Genomic DNA, 23,383 nt, shown 5'->3' on the forward strand with positions numbered 1-23,383 from the left:
TGACTTTTGTTTGTGGTTCGTTATTCAAGCAGATTCTCTTTTATCGGAACCGTTTCCAGTAGGTCTTTAAATGTAATATGGAATCTTGACTGAATAACGAACCACTTCGGTCCATAATTTTGGCCAATAAAACAAAAAGCAGACTTAATCCTCACGAACAGTGTTCTCGCCTTCTTATATTTTTGACAATTGTTTCCTTACATCACCATATGGTGTTAAGAGTTGCTGTCCCTTATAACCGTGATGCCACCAAGCCATGTTTTAAAACCAAGTTAAGTTTCTGTCTCATTTAATCATGATCCCACCAAGTGTTTTTCTCAAATTGAGATACTGCCATACATTGACCATGTTCCTACCAAATATTCTCAAATCATTTATCTGAAGTAAATTGGTATTTAGACAGGACTTAAAGCGGAATAGAAAACATTACACGATTAAGTAACTGTATTGTTATTTAAGATTACTGTATATAGGGTAATTGGTAAGTCCTGTCAGCTTGAATTATGGTTATCATAGCTCTTTGTTCTTACATATTATATTTTTTATCAATAATAATCTACTTATGGGTATCTGGCAGGGAAAGACAATAATTGGATGATGTAGTTCAGGAGGTCGACATTTCAATTGTCCGATGAACCCCACAAGAAGGTCGGAAGTACTTGTTCTCCTGATAACGCTACATTGAACTCGGCGTTACCATCTGCGGGGGTTGGCGATTAAGTTCATCCATAAAGATGTTTAATTTAGACTCTGAAGATAAATTGACAACTTTGAAGCAAACCAATATAAATACTTTTTTTAATTCTTAAATTATGACCATGAAAGCCCAATTTCGGATCCCGTCTAGTGATGCATCTCGGGTTGGGTCATCATCAGATAATGGTAACATTATACATAAAGGTTGCAATCGACACTGTGTTGATGTTCGGAATCCATTTATCTAATTTTGTTGATTCATCAAATTAAATTCGACTCTGGCAATTTCTACACTTAACTTGCTGTGGATAAAAGGTAAATTATTCTACACTAGTCCATATTGATTGACTTTTATTTGCAGAAGACATATGAATAAATATATTGTCAGTTATATTTGAACAATATTGTACCTTTTCTACGGATATTTAGACTCTAGAGAATTACAAGCTCTAGTATACATTACCTTTATCAGTCCCATCATTTACTTTCTTTTAATTCATTTCGTTCTTACATAAATGTTAACTGGTCTCGAGAGTGAGTGATTATTTCACCATCGCTACCATTGATCCTGTACTATTTGAAAATTGATACCAGTTCCTATGTTGACAAAGTTCAGTTCTTTGGTACTGAAGAGGTACTAATAAAGCTAATGGTCGATGTTTTGTTTGATGTAACATGCCCGATACTTAGTATCCCTCTTGAGTTGTATGTGTACAATATATCATTACCCTTTTGTCCTTAGTTAGCTATATTTGACGTGACGTATTTATCTTAAAATTTGAATTCTCTTTGTTATGAATTATCATGGGTATAAGCTGGTGAATTTTATTATTCTGAAGAAAAAAAAACGCTTCAGAAAGCTACCTTCTTGTGCTTGCTTTCAGGACAAAATTTCTGTTTTAAGCAATACAGAAATCAATTTGTGTGCCATTATCTTTTATGAATATGCTTTTGCTAAATATTATGAGGTTATACGATATTGTTAACTGTTGCCTCTGGTTTCAAAAACAGTTGTTGACCACAATAATCCTCAGTAGCTATACTAATCCGTTTATCAACAGCAATATCTCGATATATCTTAATTACAGATTATGTTGCAAGATTTTAACGCTAAAAATGCCCAATTCCGTATCTTGCCTCAATATAAAGTGAAGTCAGAGGGTGAAGTGGTAAGTAGAATTATGTATTAATATCATGCATAAAAAACAGACGATTGTCCCTGGGGGTACGGCTAGAGTGGATAATAACCATTCTGATAATTAAATAATATGTCAGTAAGTGTATTGTATACACTCTACAGGTTTCTAGTCGGTTATTTATGAGTCTGAGTGGGTAGGACAGCGTGAACAAATTGTGGTATTCCAAGTACACGAATTAGACTAATGAATAGGTCGTTCGTGTACCATTGTTTTATTATGATGAGACATCAGGGAAGAGCGCTCCATATATATTGAACCCAACTGTTGATGGTACTTCCACCCCCGAATTTCTCTTATTTTCTTGAAATAATATTGATGTTCAACAGACATTGATAAGAGAACCATATTGAAATACCAGTGTTCTATTATTTGAAGTATCAAACATTTCATGTCATATTTCTTTCAGGTACAAATATATGACCAGATTGTATTTGAAAGTATAAAATCGCCTGGCCATTATTTTCATGGTAGTGTCCCATTTCAAATAGACATCAGCACATTTGGGTAAGCTATTATCATTCGGTTCTATATATTGTTCATTGTAAAGTTGAAAATTATTATCTGACACCATTGTTCATGAACTCACTTTGGATTCTAATTAATGCGTTCATATCAACAAAATGTTTCCATTTGATATATGATAGAGTACTAAAGCCAATTCTAATATATCTATGTATTCAACTCCGGTGACAGAAAAAACGTTTCTCAGGCATTTTGTTTTGTTGGTCAAATCACACATAACATATAATTGTGAAGACACATTCCAGATTCTGATGTCAAGAGTGACTGTCGTATAATATTTAACATTAGGAAAGTAGAAATCAATTGAATAAAATGCGTAGTAATAAACATGTTTCTATGATATTTTGACAGTTTTGTGTCGACTGTAATGATATTATGGAAATGATATTATAACTTTAAGATGTATGACATGTATAGTTTTTTCTGGCATGTTTCAATTATATTCATAACCTAGTTGATCAATATTCAATAATCTTCAACCTTTCTGTTCAGATAATTACCACTGCCCTAGCATCTTGATCTCCTCTGTAATAATTTGGGTATAATTATACTTTCACTATCTATCATCATTAAAGGACTAGTGATGTGGGGTATTAGATCGTTTCAGTCTAATAACTATGATCTTCGGCATTAAATATCTCCAAAATGATATTTTACATTCCTGCTATTGCTGTTATTGATGACATTTCTGTCTTCTGATTATCTTAATGTTATTGAATATTTTAATGAAGCAAAGTACAAAAAACGCCATGTTGATTTAGGCAATATGTTGTTATACAAACAAGTATGCATAAAATTTACGGTTTCAAACGAAGGTGGAGGTTATATTAATATGTTTTCAGCGTTTGTATTTTAGAACTTAAACATATACACCTAACGCCTTCTCGACTTCTCGATCATAGAAGACCTTGCGTGTTGGTAAACTAACACGAATTGATCATTCTACTTGCTTAGCTGTACATCTTGATTTTGTGACAATGTTGAGGCCGTTTAACTGCCTGAACTTAAACAGCAATAACAAAAACCTGATCTGATCCATTGCACCCTCTAAGGCGACTTCTAGCTTGTCTTTGCGTTTTATACATTGCTCAATGACAATTGACTTAGATATAAAGTTGTTTGCACCCAAGAAGCTTATATTATAGTAGAAAAACAATAAAGAAATGTTACTTTATTTGTTTTAGATCTGAATTGAATCTTGGTGTCGAGAGGTCTGGTTTTACATTAGTTCGATATTGTAAAGAAAATCCCGATATAGACCTTTATGTTAAGGTACAGAAGTATATTTATATAATTTCTTTTATTCTTATATCACGTCATTATTCAATTAATAATGCACATTTTCATTATATTCATCTTTTTACAGCAAGTTCATCAAAATATATCACACATTTTTTAACTTTTTAAAATTATAACCCATTTTTGATCACATTTTTATGATCTATTAAAAAGATTGTGAACGTGTTTTTTCGCGGTTTGAAACACATATTAACAGCATTCAAAACGAGTACAGCACATAATGATCATATTATGATGCCATTTAAATCTTTATATATATATAAATATACCCTTTATTTTGTTTAATTTTTTGAGAAAGTATCACGTTTTTTAAAAGTATCTTATACGAGAATTTTCCTGCAAAAATGAAATAGTAAGTAAACTCGCGTTGAAATGCCAGGCAATTGTTGCTTCACAATCAGGTTTCGGGTTCACTTGCGTACTATAAGATTGCTTTTATTTTTTATATATTTTTTATTTATATTTTGGTTTCAGAGAGGAATCTCCCAGATTCCCAAATATATAAAGGTAGACTTTTAAATGCTAAACCCACCGATTTCTCAGGTTTTCTTTGGTACCTTTTCAGAATCCTTTCTTTTGTCTAACCTGAAACAGCCTAACCCAATTTTACCATTTTCTGGAATGCGATTTATTTTTTTTCTTTCAACGAACTGGATTGGAGCTAACTTTAACTTATGTGCATACACATATTTTTGGTGATGGAATATACTTGTGCATTGGTTTATCATGTTGGTGAAAGGAAATGTTTTAAATCATTATCAGTTATCTGTGCTGTTATCAAATTTTCTGTCTTCTCTTTAGATTGAGAGAATCACTGTTATTGCTTTATTCACGATGATGACGACTTGCAACCCCGAGGCATTGCATAAATGTTCACCGATCAATCCTATAAGTCACTGAAGACATTCGGAAACACGCTGAATCAAAACGACACGCCCTTCTTCCTCTTTGACTATTGGTCTATAACACCACATACAGATTCCAAGCATGATAAAACAGCTAAAATCAATTGCATGATCCCAATCTTTAACTTTCTAATAGATCTTTAGGTCTTTGATAGAATACTTTCAGATGACTACTATTTCTTCTTTAGATCAAATCTTTGGTAAATCTTTTCTGCTTGGACACGTTTAGAACTAATGTTGACCTACAGAAATATATCGTGTAGTTAAAGAAAGTTCCGTTCTGAAAACAAAACTACAACGGTATTAACAAAGCTGACTTAACAAACGAGTTTACAAATCTCTGAGGAAGCATCTGATGTTGAACGCCTGTCTTATTAGGTGCTCTTCAAGTTGGTACGATCTTCAATGTTTCTATCTCAATTGTTTTGTTTACCATAATCAGATTAACAAAACGTAAATACTTATCAGATGTTTTTGTTTGTAGGGTGGTAGTGTTATCAGGTTGTTTCATAAAGAACTTGAAGCTTATCTTGTTGCTGAAGGTCTGTTTGATGAAGAAGTCACTGAAGATGGTAAGGCTCTAAGATTTGGTCAATTCCCACTATATTGCTTCAGTCTCACAACTGTGTCCCATAAGCCATCTTCTAGTAAAAAAAGTGCTGACTGTTAAGTCAAAGTCAAATACTGAAGTCCATATCGAATACTCTTGACTTTATATTTTTAAAGGCAATCAATAGCAGAGAGATGAATATGTACTGTATATGTAAAGGTGCATCATCATTACCAACTCTTCTCTTTTCAGTGCATTTTAGAATCCGAGTTATGGATCAACATAAACCCAGAACCTTATCACCGCCCTCGTCTGGTAATACATTCTGGCAGATTGAATGTGAAAATGGTATCCTTAATGGTAAGTTTATTGAAGTGATAGTCTTGTATAAAAAGCCTCATATTTTATATTGACTGGTATAACTGAAGTTTTGGCTCTTAGTTTATGTCTAATGACCTTATTGGAAAATACAATCACTTAAACAAAACCTGTTTTTTATGTTTTCAAACTTTTGCTTAATAATATACGTTTTCTGAGACATATCATTTTCAATACACTTAAAGGTGATGTTATACGTTGGGAACAACAGGTGCGTCTACGTCACATGACGATTAGGAAGTATCTGAGAGTTGATGCCAACAGAGAGATTACACTAACAGATGATAATGAAGATCCAAGAACAGTGTTCAGACTACACAGTGTTCTTAGTGTAAGTACGAAACAACTGAACTAATATATATGATCCTTTCTTTAATCAAGCGAACCATAATTAACTTTATTATTTGGTTTGATTATGTAACGATTTTAAGAAGCTTACTCTTTAAAGTTATGTTACATTTTTGCGATTTTTGTAAAGCCTTTGATGGACATATACTAACCCAAATACTATTGGTATTACATTTATATTCTGAGATATGTGTCAGATCAGGCTTTACAATCTATTTAACCTTTTCAATGCAGCTTATACAATATGAGAGAACGTGGCAGTGTTTGTTTAGGCACTCAAAGATGCTCATATGATTTGTTTACAATTGGTTTCACCATGAATGTAATACTCTAGAAATAAATATCTAGAAATTCAATTATTGTGCTAATGTGTTAAACCTATTAATATTTACATTGGCTTCACATATATGCACTTAGTAATTCATTCAGTTTCGCCGACTTTCAATTTTTGTTTTGTCTAAGGGGGCTTTGTTTTAGCAGTTTATTATTGAATCGAATTTGATAGAATATTGATCTGGATTTCATATATTCCTGGTTGAATCCTAATTCCTTAGACTTACAGTCAATTGAAATAAATATTCTATTATTGTAGTTTTCTCTATCAAGTGACCTTTCTCGACAGATCAATTTATTTAAAGACATTGCTGAAAATTTATGGATTAATAAAATAAACCGATTTTCTTTAATGGTGCGACTCTGTCTGTCTACGGCAAATTTAACACGTTACAAACATAGTGAAAACAATACTTTACACAATTTCAGATGTTTTCCACCATTATGAATTTATTGATATCTTTTCTCTTGTTATTGTTAGGAACGGGATGAAATTCATTTTGAAAGTTACGCCAGAATTGAGCACGTATTAACAGGCTTTTGGCTCCATGCCTTAAAGGGTGGGTATTATTCATTCTACTACAATAATTCAATGCAGATGTTTGAACAAGCATGGGATTTAAATGTATGAGTCTGGCTTTTGGCATTTGAGACAAACAAGTTACAATCTTCTCTGAAAACATGATTACTATCGATAAAAACAGTAAAATGTCTAGGCGATAAAAGTTGTTTTAAACTTATGATCAAACAAGCCAATTAAAAAAGAATATTATAATTCCAGCAGCAGCAAACTGAGGCCAGAATTGTTTTTTTCTGGAGTTTTGTTCCATATTTAAAAGCACATTTCGTCCCTTGAGCACAAATACCGTATTACGGAAATTCACAGAACCCAGACGACTAGACTATTAAAGTTATTGATGTTTAATTCCATATATCTTACATCAGACATGCAAACCAGAAATTGGTCAGTCGCATACCAGAGGGTTATCCGCCAATGGCCGTTGCAAGTCAGAGGATAATCCGCTTTTATCTGTTGGTTATCCACCATTGTCAGTTGCGATGAAGTGTGAGGTCGTGGGACATGTCATTTAATGGGTTATATCAACATTTCAGATGAAGATTATATCAGAAAGCAATTCCGCCATATTGATGACACTACAGATCAGAGTATGCGTGGTTTAAGATGGGATACTGCTCAAGTTCGACAGGTTTGTTCTTTTTATCGCAAACAAATAAGTATATAATATGCCATCTTTCTCAATTTTCACCAAAAGCCTTCCAGTCTATTGAAAAATGTCTCTTACCTCGTAAATTATACGTTGCTAACAATTCCTTAAAGTCCAATTTTAGAACCATTTTAAATGTGTTTACAGGTAGCAGCAAGTGGTGAGAGCATGTATGATGATGCTTTCACGATTCAATTTGTAGAAAAACAATTTGTGGATGATTTTAATTATGTCTCAGGAATGGTACCTTGTCTTCTTTCACTTATTTATGACGTAAGTAATGTTGTGGATATAAAAAACTGCACCTGGTTTGACTTAATGGTAAAGCCTTTCCTGTCGGCACCAATGGTTCTCTTTGATGAATAAAGTACACTCTATATTTCTTACAAATTATTTCCAAGAATTTCCGTTACAAAATGCAAATACGTTCAGAACGATTAATGTTTTTCAAATTTATTGTGTATGTTTGCTTATCTGAATAGTGCAGTTGGTGGTATTTTGTCGCTGAAAATGAACTCGAATTCCATTAGTTCTTAATAATTTTTTGATTTTGATGAATTACTGTTGATTAAATCTATTTACATAACATATGCATATTCAGACGCAATTCTCTTTATTTCATGCAGCGGGCCGAAGGTCATATACTGAATGCCAAGAAAACCCATCAGACTTTAACGGTAAGTGGAAATTAATAACACCACTAGAACAATACGCTTAGTTACTGAAAGAGTTTTAGGCACTTAGTTATAACCATTAAAAACCAAACAAAATATTTCTAAAGACTAAAACACCACCACAATTTCCTCAGGAGACTTAACATTTAATGATAATATACCATTATTTTCTAATAATTATTTAATAATGCTCTTTTATTGACTGTTTTCAATTCTATACCTAGCGTTTCATGCTCAGGTAAACGATAATTGCAATTCACATTATAACAATGAACACATATCTGTGTTATCTTTAATTTTTACTACCTTTTAGACCCAGCCATTATGATTCCACAGTCGCTATTTTGAAATATTTTACTGTTTATTGCAGGCAATGGAAGAATTACGGAAGTTTATGTTTGTGCAAGGTCTAACAAGTAAAAACCGCCAAAAACTCATGAGAAATTTACGGGTTAGTGTCTTTAAGGGCAATGTTCCATATGGTTACTTTTATGTGTAAATGACACTATTCTTTAGCATGGAGGCATTGTATTCTATGACCATCCCAGATCCTAATTGCGCCAATGGGCATAATTGTGTTTTTTGTTCGTCTGCTTTTAAAATACAGACTTAATAGATGATAGATTAGTCTAGATACAGGCAATAAACCATGGAGTTATATATCGGTATTTAGCTCTTTAGGATATATTGATTCAAATTTCAGAGATTCTGTATCTTCCTTGCATTGTGTACAAACTTGCCAACCATTTGTCAAAAGGCATGACTGTGTTGAGTCCACAAAGCAGAAAAATTTATTCATTGATGTTCAAAATAAATACGGATGACGTCACAAGGTGCAGTTTGGGATATTTTGTATTATTGATATAATCTACCTGGCCTGGGGCAGCTCGTTAAGTTTGACGTTAAACATCCATTAAAATTGTCGTCTGACTAACGTGGTGAATAATAATAAATCTTGATTATCCAGCCACACACCTAGTAAACAAATATTATAGGTTACAGAAAGTCAATAGAAATCTCAGGTACTGGGTACTCACGCCTTGTTAATAAAATGTGACTATTGAAATGTAGACAATTGACAGTACTATGGTACTATATCGATATTTTGGTATATTTACTAGAGTGTAAATAAAGTGAATTTTGTATGGAATAAGAATGATGCCAATCAATAGAATCTCGGCTTGTTAATTAGCCTTACATTGCTCTCTTTAAATAAACCTCACCACTGATTTTTTATTACATTTAACACTTAAGTAGATCATTTCACTGGTTCTAATATTAAAACTTCTCGAACACGACGCTCTTTGGTCAGCGGACCATTTTTATCAACAATAAAACCAGCTCGTTTCCTATCTCTTTATTGCTAGGGTTATCTCTGAAGCCAAGGTTAATCGTTTTGATGGCCAATTTCTGTAACGCATATGCCATTTCTTTCTCTCACTGAATGATCCAGGATAGTTATTAGACTTCATATCTACTACATTGGTTTTAACGGTTTTTTTTTTCAAGTCGTAAGACCTGCCATACATACAATGGACAAAAAAAGTATGAGTATGATATAAAACTGCATATGTAACATCATTTCATATATATGTATATATATCACAATTAGGTCATAGATTTATTGGTGAAGATATTACAATGTCCATTGAATGGTGTTCCTGATGAAGCTAACTTAATCCAAGTTTTCAAAGAAGCCTACGACACGCTTTATACCTACATGATAGGAAAGAGTAGAAAAAATGCCCTTTATTTCGCCAAATATATTGACTTCTTCCAAACACAATTTACTCAAAAGGTAAGACATTAAAAATAATTTCTTGAATTTTATACCAGTCATTTCAGTGACTAAAAAAAATCCAGACAATTCTGTTCACGCTTTCATCATTTTGAGTGACGTCTTCTAAATAAAAGAAATTTTTGAGAGAAGGTAATATTCTATCTCTGCCAATGGTCGTCTGAAACTCTCAACAAAATTTGAAAATTGCCCTCCTGTCAAAACGTTTGCTTCTTCCGATCAAAAAACTGTCTGTATGTCAGGTTTTGAGAAACATAATCATTGTGATCTTATGTTGGGATATTCAAACCAATGTCTGGACGTTTCAAACCAATGTTCATTGTCTGGATATTTAAATCTAATGATTGAATATTTCAACCCAATGTCTGAATATTTCAATCTTATGACTGAATGTTTCAATCCAATGTCTGAATGTTTCAATCTTATGGCTGAATGTTTCAATCCAATGTCTGAATTTTTCAATCCAATGTCTGAATATTTCAATCCAATGTCTGAATATTACAATCAAAGTTCTTTGTGTTACATTCAAATGTCTGAATGTTTCAACAAAGAATATATCCAGTGGATAATTTAATCTTATGTAAAGATATTCCAATCTCTGTGTATTCCGATCCAATGTCTGGATATTTCAATCCAATGTCTGGATATTTCAATCTAATGTCTGGGTATTTCAATCTAATGTCAAGATATTCCAATTTAATGTCAATATATTCAAATTTCTGTATGTTCCAATCAAATGTCTGGATATTTCAATCTAATATCGGGATATTTCAATCTAATATCGGGATATTTCAATCTTATGTTAAGATATTCCAATTTAATGTCAATATATTCAAATTTCTGTATGTTCCAATCTAATGTCTGAATATTTCAATCTAATATCGGGATATTTCAATCTCATGTCTGGATATTTAAATCTAATGTCTGGGTATTTCAAACCAATGTCTGAATATTTCAAATCAATGTCTGAATATTTCAACCCGATGCTTGAATTCTATTAACAGGGTGGTATAGGATTAAATGTAGCTCAGATGATAGTGGAATTAATACGAGATAAGAGAAAAATTGTTGATAGAATAACTCATTCTCAGATAGACGAGTTCGTTTCCTTACTACAAACATCACAGGTAACATGGAACTTCCTTATACTTTTCTGTTCACTCGATACTATGCTTTATCCATTAGTAACCTTATGAGCATACGCACAAGGTGGCGCCTTCAAAGACCAAACAATGGAATATGTGCATCATATTACTTCCCATTTTGTATACTATACTTTATGATAAAAAAAAATATCACAATCAACTTGTATAATATTTTTTCTTGTAGAATTACCGGTTTTTAGATCTACTACATGTATTATGTGTATGTGATGATATAGCTATACCCAACAACCAGTCGTATATAGTTAAACGATGGTTACAATGTGAAAAGGTAAGAGGCGAGGCTGAATATATAGTACTTAGGACGACAAATATGCCCTTAGCAGCATCAATTCCACTTCTAATCAAAATATATATTATATCATGATATAATACCAATAATATTCAAGTATAAGATGCCACAGAATTTATTAAGAACGTTTGTGTGTTGTTATTACAGAAAGGTGTATATTTAACTGCCAGGGGACAGGATATCAACAGACAACCCAATATACTCTACTTATCTACATCTAATGGACAAGACTGGATGGCACTACACGAATTTGTTGATGTAAGTCATAAAATTATTGTTATATCTAATCATAATGGGTAATAAATCATAAGCGCGTTAATACCGCCTTTTCAAACATTATCATAGTATAACATACTGCATACGACTTGAACCTGACTTAAGGATTGTTTACAGGATTGGATATGTTCAACTGAATCTGGCAGACAGAGTTATATGATATTATAATATATCATTTACCACTAATTTTCACAAAAGCCATAATAATAACAGCTATTGAATCATCTTATGATGTTTGTTTAGTAAATCAGAAAAAAAAACTTATTAAAGGAAACCAGCTGTCATGTTGTACCATTAAGAACAATATTTGTGCAGCGTATTCATTCTCATTTTACATCTTTTGATGAAAACAACAGATAACATATGTTTAATGTGTACATACAAATCCTTATTTTTTAAGCTAAACTTTCATATTTTGATATCACATCCACCGTTACATTTCTGTTGCGAATATTCCTAGCGCGAAAAGATATATTACTCCCTTCCATTGTACCAATGCTTGCAGAATTGGTGCACAACTAATAGTCTTAACCATGTCATTTATTATTCGGCTTCAAAGTGACAAGGTGCAGCCTTTCCCATGGTTGTTCTCAGCTTTCGTGTGACTCAAGTCATTCAGTCCATTACTTACCATGTCGTATTGAATCAATCAGTGAATACTATTTGATGTAACGTCTATTGACAGAGAAAAAGAAAAGTAGTATTCGATCGTAACATCTAGGTAACAGTCTAGCCGCGGTATTGTGAGATGAATATATAATTATTTGATTTCCTCTAGAATAAAAATCTGTCTCAAATCTGTTTGATTTATGGTCTTTTAATTGTCCTAGTTGAAGTATTACACTACGTTCTACAGACAGAAAGAAGGCTAATTTTCAAGGCTGACTTCGGTATCATGTTGTATTATTTATACAATTTCCGTAAAAGTCAAAAATTTTGATTTGATTATAAGCCTGAAACTTTAAAAAAGTGAAACGTGAAATGAAACTGATATACTTAGTCATGTGAAAAGTTCATTAGCTGTTGCCAATGTTTTTCATCGAAATGTTGTTTTTGATTTCGGGTTTTGTTTTGCGGTTCGGATCGTCAGCATTTGTTTTTTTTTTATTGACATGACCATGACATGATATGTAATTGTGACGCGTTTTGTGTTTTGTAACCTTTCAAGATTTATCTCACTTTTTGCAAGCAATAGTTAGATTATATTTGATACCGTAGGGACAGATGCAAGCCAAGGAAGCTTTTGCTGTTACAATCATCTGAAACAACTCCTTTATAGAATTATGAATAACAGTAGTTTTATTCATTGAAATATGATATTCTTCCATAACTATGGAGGCGTTGTTATCATATCCCGTTTTGATGTGAGTTATTTCATCTTGCATTAATTGTCCATAATTATCGAAGTTATTATATAATGATATACGATGTTTATTTGATTGCAGGAATCCAATCCCTATTATAATAAAGACCAACACGAGTTTCTGATTCACCAGCTAGATCTTTACAAAGCTTTGAGTTATGTAAGTTTCTTTTTTCCCTATCATTTCTAATTAACACAATTCGTAAATAAAACAAACCAGATCATTTTTCTTCAATAACATAACGTTGGTATTTCCTTTGATGTTTTCCGTCAATATCTGGGATAACTTTGAATAAAACCAATCCTATCTTAATTATGTGAAGTGATTCATTTTGATATGCTGGAGTTTCAATCCAATTTCATTTTTTGCCATATATGCAATACGGATGAGATTGTCTTGCAAACGGGCATTATTAATCATGTGTTACGCTGTAATGTTTGGACTTTCACTCATTTATGAATTGACAGATATATTTCACATTGTTGGACTTTGTTTTTTAAAATTCGTCAAGCGGAAATGGTGATTTATCCAAGAGAAAATCAATTTTCTGGTTTGTAAAATAATCCCACCTTGCGAAATCTCACAAGCAAAATCAGTATGGCGAGGCTTTCAGAATCACCCATCCAAATCAACTTACCAACTATTGTTACAGAGACTTTTATTATTAGTTTATTAATAGAGCTCGTAAAACTTCCCTTCAATCAGAATTCTACACCGGAATATCAAATGAATACCAAACAAACTGTGGCAATAATTTTATTTATTCTATAGCCATTACACAATGTAGGTTTAAGAAAGTTATTTTTTGTTATTGATTCCTCAATAAAGTTTGTAATTCCACAATTCCTAAACAAATCACGGACATTGAGATGGAATGCTCGACTGACGCTTCCCGGCACATAACTAAGCTTCTTGACAACTGATATGGAAACACTACCAGGAAATTTCACGGGTTGATAATCATAGCATTCGTTTATTGATTCCCTTCCATTCAATCTGGTTATTTCATTAACTACCAAACTCCGACATCCGACTTAAAAAGAAACTTGTTTAAGTTTGCGGTTCAAATGTCAAGAAATTTTTCAATTAGTTATTTTTCGGCAGACAATTAAACCTGGTAACCTCATCATCAAAATCCCTCATAATAGATAATCAGGGCTGTCTGTCTCTTGAGAATAAAACTTTCTTAAGTCTTGGTTCTTTAGTACTTGAAGTCTGAATCAATGAAATATTTGTGTGCAATATATTTTGTGGAATTGGTTTAGTATTCAAACTCTAAATGAATGGCCATTGTTACAACCATGCAGTAGATATCAGAAACTTTCAGAACATTATGTAGATCTAGCACACTAAGATAAAGATAATTGAAAGTGTACTACCATTTTCCCTTGTCAATTCAGGTTTGTTTTCAACTGGACCCAATTTCAATGATATTTTTTATTTTTACTTTATTCTTTCAGGGTCGTAATGATTATGCTTCTAATATCATCACTAAAGAGTTGCGATATTTAACTTGGGAAGAAACCTTCTTGAGTTTGCGATCCGACATTTTACCAGATGCCATTAGAGCTAAATATTGTGACCTTACGACAAGTAAGTAGGCCTATTTTTTCTGCCAATTTTTGTGTTTCTAACTTATCTTGAATAATGGATTTTCCAATGTTTTGTGCGAAGGAACATATTTCATATTTTACCTTCCAGTCTCAATGGACAAAAACCAGCATCAGTTTCATAAACATTTACTTAAGAGAAAATCAAGATTTTAAAAGAGAAATTGAACTGATTGGTAATACAAACACATTTGATATCGATTTTAAAGATTATTAAATCAGATTACTGAATACATTAAGTTTAGGTTTAAAACTAGTGCTTGGAGCAACAGCAACAACTAACAACTTTTTTCTCCATAATACCCTCTTTTTTTTTACCATACCACTGAATCACAACATATTTACTTTCTTCCTTCAAAATTGGATGAATGTGCTCATTTAAAGTATAATTATAGAAGATCTCTGCCTTGTAAGATAAATTGTATTTCTCTAAAATGATTCCTAAATGAATCAACTCTTCTACACTCCACCCTGTTACATGACAGAAGAATGACATAATTATCAGCTAGTTCCATATTGATCATAATAACGCTATAGCAATCATATCATTATAATAATATTGTGATAGCTCAGATCTTTCCATATCATTAACTTACTTGTATGATATAGCGGCCTTGGCATATATTTACACATTGCGAATCCCAAACTAGACACAGACAGAAATAGCCCTCTCACCTTCAGTTACGCCATTTGACTGCATTTGGCATCAGCGATTATCTCTTTGTAAATCCGAGCAATTTGTAGATATAATGGTTCCTTTTAACACTTGGATCAATATGTAGAGCTGTAAGAGAATAAATTGTAAATACGCCTCCACTATCAATATTGATAATTTCACGAGGTACTTTATAAACCGTTATATTGTGAATATTTATACCGTCATTAAAACACTAATCAGATTTAAAGAAAAAGCAAGAATACATGGTTTTAACGTTGTATATTAATCAAAAATACCATATCTTGAGACGATATCTAGAGGATTTCAAGCATCTCAGTTAGTAGCCTTTTTACGTGTAAAATCATAGGCATTGGATGTTTACACTTTTCGTTCGTATGGTGTATTGGGAGCTAGTGGTTAATTAATGTTCGTAATTTTGGAAATATTTAATCTCTAGATCTTTAAATTAGCAGAAGATTAGAATCTGATTTTAGATCTTACATATGAATCAAAACAATTTAACTTAGCGCTTTGCACAAAAAATCTTATAGCAGACAATTTTTCTGTCAAGTATTTCATTGAGTTACCTGATAAAATCAATGGAAGTCAAGGATATCAAGAAAAACCCCAGACACAATTTCAGATTTCTCCCAATTATCAAATCAAAAATTTCTATGATCAATGAATGAACCAATACCTATCTAGACGCTATTACAGTTAATACAGTTATTAAGCTATTAACTAGTGCATAAATGTTACTTCAAAGATAATTCATTTTCTGAAAAACACAATGGATGTTTTGACACTTTCGTGCATATGGTATGATGCCCAAATTCTATGGAATTATTTACTGTTATTGGTGCCGTTGGTAAACATTTCTATGGGTATAAATAAACAGACTTGATTTAAAAAATAATGATTGGAATTGAGAAATCTCATTTCCACTTAATCAGCCCTTTTTAGAATTAGACAGTTTAAATTATACTAGATCTATATCGTTCACTCCAATGCTATACTAACTGTATACCATTGAATTATTAAACGATTCCATTCAAATTAACAATTGGTTTTATCAGAATGGATGTATATTGACTTTGCTACAGACACTAGAGTAGAATAATACTTCATGAACAATACACTCACCAATGTTTTCATAAGTTTATTGCTCGATGCTGTAATTAAAACATATTAACCCACTTGCTGGAAAGCTTTAATTGTACGTTTTGTATAGGGATACTCTCTACTTTAAAGTTGTTGATTTGGCATTGCAATTAACTTACAGCAAGACCATGTTGCCTGAAAAAAAGGAAACGCAGGCTGAAAACCAAGCATGAATTTTCGTATAGTCCGTGTCACAATAAGCAAGATTTACACAACGAACCAGTAAAATCATGGCCTTAAATTGTACCGCTCTCGGCTCTTTCATCTCCATTCGAAAATTAAAGGCCAGAATCGCAATGATGCTGTACTTTATGTAAGAAGAAGGTGTAGACATGCGATGTGGAGAATATCAACAAGTCGAGAAGACGTGAGATATATCATAAAGATCAGTTTTAAAAGGAATGATTTGATTGATGATATTGGAATCCTTACAGTAATTGCATGGCTATTCTTAAACACATGATAGAATACTACAATATCTATAAACATTCTTAAATGCCTTTTCAATATCTTTCTGCACGAGATTGGTGCATTGATATCCTTCTTTATAGCTGGAGTATATGGCTGATATCCCCAATTTATACCATAGTATATTGGCTATATCATCCTTTCAAATCAACTTTAAATCTTCAATATAATATAAATTTGAGGTATAATCAATTTTTCCTGATTGACGAGAGAAGTATTTGAAATTGTGTAGATGCTTTCCAAAGAGGAAACATGAATTTGACCTACTTTTCATCGGTTCTTTTGAGGAAGTGAAAACGTGTCTTCATGTCAATGCAACAAATGCATCAATAACGTCCGGGAAGAAATGATTAATTCCTTATTGGCCTTTTAAGCAGTTTGAACTATATCCAAAGTTCCTTCCAATTGACGGAGAGTTGTATGCAACTGAATAATAGTCATTTTTTGACTGTTATCCCTAGTAAATCTAAGTCCATATATATTGCGAAATACGAAGGACCAATGGTCAGCGTTCCTTAATTCCCACAGAAAAGTAGGACGTAAAACTCTATTTCCTTTAATTTCATTTCCTTAATTCCCAATTTAACGGGACTATAAATAGTTGAAACCGGCTATTATTTGATTGGTTTTATTTGTTCTCAGGTTTGTTTGTGGACGTTGGTAATAACTATTCCGTACTAGATCATCCGAACATCTGCTTCGTTTATGATTATGTTGGTTCTAAAGATGAAGAAAAGAGCCAAGGGGATTTTGTAAGTATTTTAATTCAAGACATTTAGGTTGATTTATGTGATCTGTCATTGCTTTATCATAACAATCGTGTGAAATAAGGTCTTCATTTTTCATTCAGACTGATTTGTTTAAATTTAACAATCCTTATAGAAGAATTGCCAGGATATTCCAAAGATAGATCTTTAAGTTAATAGGAAAACCTTATAATTCCAATGCAAATGCAAGTTCATTGATCGATCTAAATATATACCCAACGTTATCCACAGGTATAGGACAATGCTTGTAAACAGGGGTCAGTGTGCACCCTCCGGGGATGAATTCAAAATCCTCAGAGGTGAAATATCAGCTGTCCAGTTGTATGAATGGGCAGTTATCAATTGCAATGCTCGTCTTTACAGTTATATTCGTACAATTGGATAATTGATGACAGAAAAGCATTGACCATACGATGAACAATTTTATAATCATTAGTTGATTATAACAGAATTGATTTGAATTCCTGGAACACAAACATCAGTCCTATCGCTTCAAATTCTAAATGGCTTCACCAAGACATGATTCTGATGTTGGATAACTGTTTAAAGACTATCGACCTTTAATGCAAATTTGAGAGTTAAATTTATGGCTGAAAAATTCAGCTGTCTATGTCAATAGGAAAATAAAGTTATTTTAATAACAATGTTAAAATGTTTACATTATCTGGATAATTACTGGAAGTTCATCCAGATTGACTTATGATGTCATGAAGACTAGTGATTCTAACCCCAAGGTCCTAGTTTTATATGGAAGCATTTAGTGGCAACAAGTCAAATAAGGATACCGGCATAACTTATTTGCGTCTTAAAAACCCTGAATTTGAAACTCAATCGATCTTGGTTCATATTTGCATCTGTTATGTGACATTTTGTTCATTTAATTGACAATATTCAAACCAGTAACGTATCTCTCGTGGTTCTGAACCTGTATTATTTTGTTGTAGGTGATCAAAGAACTGGTGGCTATATTCCCTGTATTAAGAGATTGGATAGCAGAATTTCTTAGAGATAACAGTTTTATGATAGCTTGTAATATAGGTCATAATATGTTGATAGAACAGGTATTTCTTTTTAATTCGGTCGCATCATTATCTATGATTTGGTCCAGCCGTGTGCATAATCTTGGAATCAGAAATTATTTTGGATGCAAGTGTTACTATAGTCAATTGATGATCATTCGGGCTTCTTTTGGCTTCTTGTTATAGTTTTTCGATTTTAAGATATAATAAGGTAATCTAGGTTCATCTTTACAGAATCCCAAAATTCACAGGCGTATTGGGCAGGAACCGAGAAATATTTGTGGCAAGTATATTGGACAATACGAAACAGAACGTTGTTTGATATGACTATGTATTTTTATATAGGTATTGCGACTACTTTATCATCTGGTGAAGTTTGGATATTATCTGGATGCTGAAGATGTCAGGAATCTTCTACCACCATTATTAAACCTTCTAGATGGAAGACATGATTATCCTTTCCCCCAAGACAAAGAAAAGGGTGGGTTGATATATCTTTATTCCTTACATATTCGAATTCATCAGCTTCGACATGTTTCTATGCATAGAATTGTTGAATGCTTTAGCCCCTCATTGGCAATAAAATACAGCCGAATCTGAAGAACAAACAAGAACATGATGCTTATCTAAGTTAATATCTTTGAATACCATAAATTAACGTAATATATTTCAGGATATTCCAAAGATGCCATGAAGAGTGTAACCCAATATCAACTAGTAGATAGATACTTAGTTTGCCCAGAAACTTTAGCTATTGTTAATGCTAAATTCCAGTAAGTTTTATCCAATCATTTCTTCATGCTTCAAACTTCCAATAAATTTATTCTATAGATCATGCTTACAACAGAAAAATGCCACGAACCACTTCCTTTTCACCATGTTTCACAAGTAGATCAACAAAGGCATTGCGTGATTAAAGCATCGTTATGTAAGCCTATAGTTTATGGTGATATGAAAATCTAAATATTTGTATGTAATTTCAGGGCATTAGAAGTATTAGATTTACTTTTAACATATCAAAGAAACTCAAGATTACAGGTAAAACATCATATTCATTATTTCATGAAATTGCACGATCTTAACAACCAAAAGTAACATCCATAAGAATGTAGGTTTCGTTGATCCTACCAATCGGACGGACTGTGGTCAAGCATCTCTTGGTAATGATCTTTCTTGGATTATTCGTACAGTTTGTTCAATTGAACCTCATTGAAGTATACTATTGCAATTGTCTATAAGAAGTTTCTTAATTTCAGAGTTTCGTTGGAAAGTTTAAAATTGCTGAAATATCAACTACTCAAAAACGTCAGAATGTTTTAACACCCATGTTATATGAACAGTTTAATCCTCATGACCAATCAAAGTAAGTTGGCTGTATTCGAATGTTATATTTATTGTTATTGCTTAAAGAATTATGGGAAAAGATTATTATGATTGAAGAGAGGGCCTCAGATTTCACAAAGCGTCAGATATCTGATAGTGGCACTGTGTCTCTATCGCTACACACTCTCATGAATTCAGACATGCATATATTTCATAAGATCTCACATTATCAACTTTGCAGTCATAATCATTTGAATGTCGGGTATGTCCATTCGATTTGAATACCTTCCTATTGATATTGCAGAAAAGCGTTAAAGAAACAACGACAGATTATAAAAGAATTAAGAGACATGTTCAATTCATCAGCCATATTTGACGTGGAATTATTGACTAAAATCCTGATGGTAAGTAATGATATTCACAAAATATTATTCAATTCTATGCATCTGTAATTGTTGTTTTATGTTTAGAATGAAACAACCAGGATGTACAGAATTTACACTCATTGTACTTCGAAGCCGATCAGATGTTTTCACAATTCTTGTACACAAGATTATCTGAAAACTGATTCTGTAAATCAAGCGTTTGAGACTTCGATTTGTGTAATACTTCGAAAGAAGATTTATACTAGATAACCTCTTAATTACAACACTTTGATCGCTTGATTCATATTTCTCAGATATCAAGAAAACCTGCTTGCTGCACCCTAAAAATAGAAAGAAATCATGCATAAAATAGCAGAGAATTTGCGGGAATCAGAAATTAATAAGAACACTCCTACATGCTTGTAATCATGTTACTTTATAGCCGAATACAAGCTGTATTTTACCGACCACTAGCAGAATATTGATCTCTTCCAAGTTCAGTCTAGAACACAATCTGAATTTCTAATTTCAATTATTCCATCTTTTTACAAAAAATCCCATCTTTGATGATTATGAATCGAAGTTGATTGAAGTCGACTTTAATTTGTTGGTTTATGTAATTCACAAAAATAAATTTCGTCTTTTTTCAATTTCTCTTGATTACACAAACCACTCTTTGATTTTTATCATGCAACTTTACAGACGAATTGTAGACAAAATAGGTCAAGATTAAGCTGTTAGGGAATACAATCAACCCTAAGATAATTTTAACGATGTTTAAGTCAGTGGAATGAACTAAAGTAGATTTATCGAACGGTAGACATGAAAACAGAAACTAAGAATAGTGCAATATATAATCGCTGCCAATAAAGTATAATATCTTGAACGATTCTAATTTACCTCCAAGATATTGCAGTGTAGCAAGAACTCAAGAACGGTTTTGCTGTTTTTCAAGCAGCCACCTCTGTGCAATCTGAAATTGCAACAGTCATTGAACTCCATCAAAATAACCACAATCAGCGACTTTACGACATTGTAATCTACTGACCAACATTCTTGCCTTTTCTCATTTTATTTTTACGACACCCGTAGTACGTTATTACTCAATAAACTCCAAGACCAATTAACGCTAACAAGGGAAGACAAATTGAACAATTTACTTTAAGGTTCAAATATCAAACGACCTGATTTGTGAAGTAATAACTATATTAATTGTTTGATCCATTACTTGAATATGATACTTTCAGCTTATGATAATAATAATCGTTAGCTACACGCACACGCAAACATGCTTAGTATAGCATTACAAGGTTTCGGTTTATGAATTTCTTCATAAATGTAATCTACATTAGAATCTACATAGTTGTTTAGATGATGTTAATTTCAAGTTAACCAGTTTCTTGATAAAGTAAGAATAAAAATCCGTACAAGCAAAACAATTCCGTCAATCAAAAATTTCGTTAAAAGAATGGCCAAATCGGGGGAATAATGTAATAATTATAGAGTAGTGGACGCCTCAAAAGGAAATGTGGGAGAGCGAAGCCCAAAATCGGGCAATATGACAGTGTGTTTGGATTTCGTATTTTAACAATTCGTGTCGTGCAAAAAAACAAAACTGTGGACACTTATAATTTACTGACGAATTAACTGTGTCTCCAGAATTTCCATCGTAGTGTAGAGCAATCGCTTCCGAGAATTCCCTTTGTTTAGAGCCATAGCAAACAGGAAAAGTATTTTTTATTGAAGCTGATCAGGTTTTTACTCTGCACGCTATGGTGGAATTGTGGCTTTCAAAGTTCTAGATAAAAGTAGTTTAATCAACTATATCTATACTTCCGCATTGTATGGATACTAATAACTATTACTATGATAAAATAGTAGTTTGATCCCTATAGTATGCCATACAGTAATTATTCTTTCTCACGTAAGAAAGATAATGCAAGTATTACTAAGTATTAGGTTGAGTTGTTTCATCAACTAAATGAGTACGAAACGTCCCCAATAGACCCGGTACATCAAACTGTGAATATTAGATTGCCTTACTACCAATGTTATTAAATTGATAAAAACAAAATATTGATACAAATTGTGTACATTATTTGGCTCCAAGAGACAGGAATGGCCTGTAGGAATAGTATATTGTTAAAGGATTAACGACTAAACCTTTGGTATTAGTTATAGTAAACAACGGATGACTATGAATCGATTCCAATTAATAGAAGAGATATTAAATCCTTACGAGAACGGATATGGAATATTTTTTATTTCTATAATTTTCTCAATTAAGCATGGAAATCATTTTGTTTTAATACAAATTATTCTTTGTTATTGGTTGGTGATGAGATAAAGACTTGCTCATATTTTCGGCGTCACCACCATTCGATTTGATGAACAATAAATAAAAAAAACAAAAAATCCCGGGGTGGGGAGGGGGGAGGGGGGGGGACTTAAAAAGCGTGTTGGGCACTAAGTAATGCGATGGTCATGTTAATAGTTTTGACACATCTGCAAATAGATGAGTTCCAGTGTCGATAAAGCGAATATTCAACGTACACCTCAATACTTGGCGCGGACAAGATTCCTTTCTTTAGTCTTTTACTGTATGGGCAATTCCGTACTGTACAATCCACCGGACAACGCCACCGTCATTATACAGCGAAACAGGGGCTGACTGGCATCAGATCTTCTGCAAGCGACACTTGCTGCAGTACTATTCAGAGTTGAGCTCAAATTCAATAAGCTTGTGAAAGTGGACACAATAACTTATTGCTAATAGTTTGAAATAATTGTTTACATTTCAGGATTTATCGCAGTATAAATATAACAAGATGATCACCAAATCTTTAAATATTTTAAATAAAGTTTATTCTTCTAAAACTAACATGTTTAAATTGTCTACTAAAGCTGTGGTAAGTATTAATTAAAGATTTACGATGTTGAAAGATATTCATCTACATTTTGGACTGATGATGTTCACGAGTACCACCTG

General features: G+C 32.6%; 1 protein-coding gene across 1 annotated transcript in view; it reads left to right on the plus strand.

The window, feature by feature from the left end:
* LOTGIDRAFT_163525 (hypothetical protein) overlaps positions 1-23,383 on the plus strand; it is a gene marked incomplete at both ends in the record, with an annotated part of 58,364 nt that overhangs the window by 19,193 nt on the left and 15,788 nt on the right. The window contains 27 exons of the mRNA XM_009060032.1: positions 1,785-1,865; positions 2,302-2,399; positions 3,602-3,689; positions 4,191-4,223; positions 5,106-5,193; positions 5,424-5,531; positions 5,735-5,880; positions 6,490-6,585; positions 6,712-6,790; positions 7,344-7,438; positions 7,604-7,729; positions 8,083-8,133; positions 8,501-8,581; positions 9,743-9,928; positions 10,933-11,055; positions 11,258-11,362; positions 11,531-11,641; positions 13,105-13,182; positions 14,484-14,616; positions 17,563-17,672; positions 18,632-18,748; positions 19,052-19,187; positions 19,380-19,479; positions 19,690-19,744; positions 19,963-20,069; positions 20,334-20,433; positions 23,196-23,303. Of these exons, the coding sequence (XP_009058280.1) occupies positions 1,785-1,865; positions 2,302-2,399; positions 3,602-3,689; positions 4,191-4,223; positions 5,106-5,193; positions 5,424-5,531; positions 5,735-5,880; positions 6,490-6,585; positions 6,712-6,790; positions 7,344-7,438; positions 7,604-7,729; positions 8,083-8,133; positions 8,501-8,581; positions 9,743-9,928; positions 10,933-11,055; positions 11,258-11,362; positions 11,531-11,641; positions 13,105-13,182; positions 14,484-14,616; positions 17,563-17,672; positions 18,632-18,748; positions 19,052-19,187; positions 19,380-19,479; positions 19,690-19,744; positions 19,963-20,069; positions 20,334-20,433; positions 23,196-23,303 (2,739 nt within the window). The remainder of the gene's footprint in view (positions 1-1,784; positions 1,866-2,301; positions 2,400-3,601; positions 3,690-4,190; positions 4,224-5,105; positions 5,194-5,423; positions 5,532-5,734; positions 5,881-6,489; positions 6,586-6,711; positions 6,791-7,343; positions 7,439-7,603; positions 7,730-8,082; positions 8,134-8,500; positions 8,582-9,742; positions 9,929-10,932; positions 11,056-11,257; positions 11,363-11,530; positions 11,642-13,104; positions 13,183-14,483; positions 14,617-17,562; positions 17,673-18,631; positions 18,749-19,051; positions 19,188-19,379; positions 19,480-19,689; positions 19,745-19,962; positions 20,070-20,333; positions 20,434-23,195; positions 23,304-23,383) is intronic.

This window comes from Lottia gigantea (assembly GCF_000327385.1).
Source record: "Lottia gigantea unplaced genomic scaffold LOTGIsca_40, whole genome shotgun sequence".
In the NCBI taxonomy this organism is placed as follows: Eukaryota; Metazoa; Mollusca; class Gastropoda; family Lottiidae; genus Lottia; species Lottia gigantea.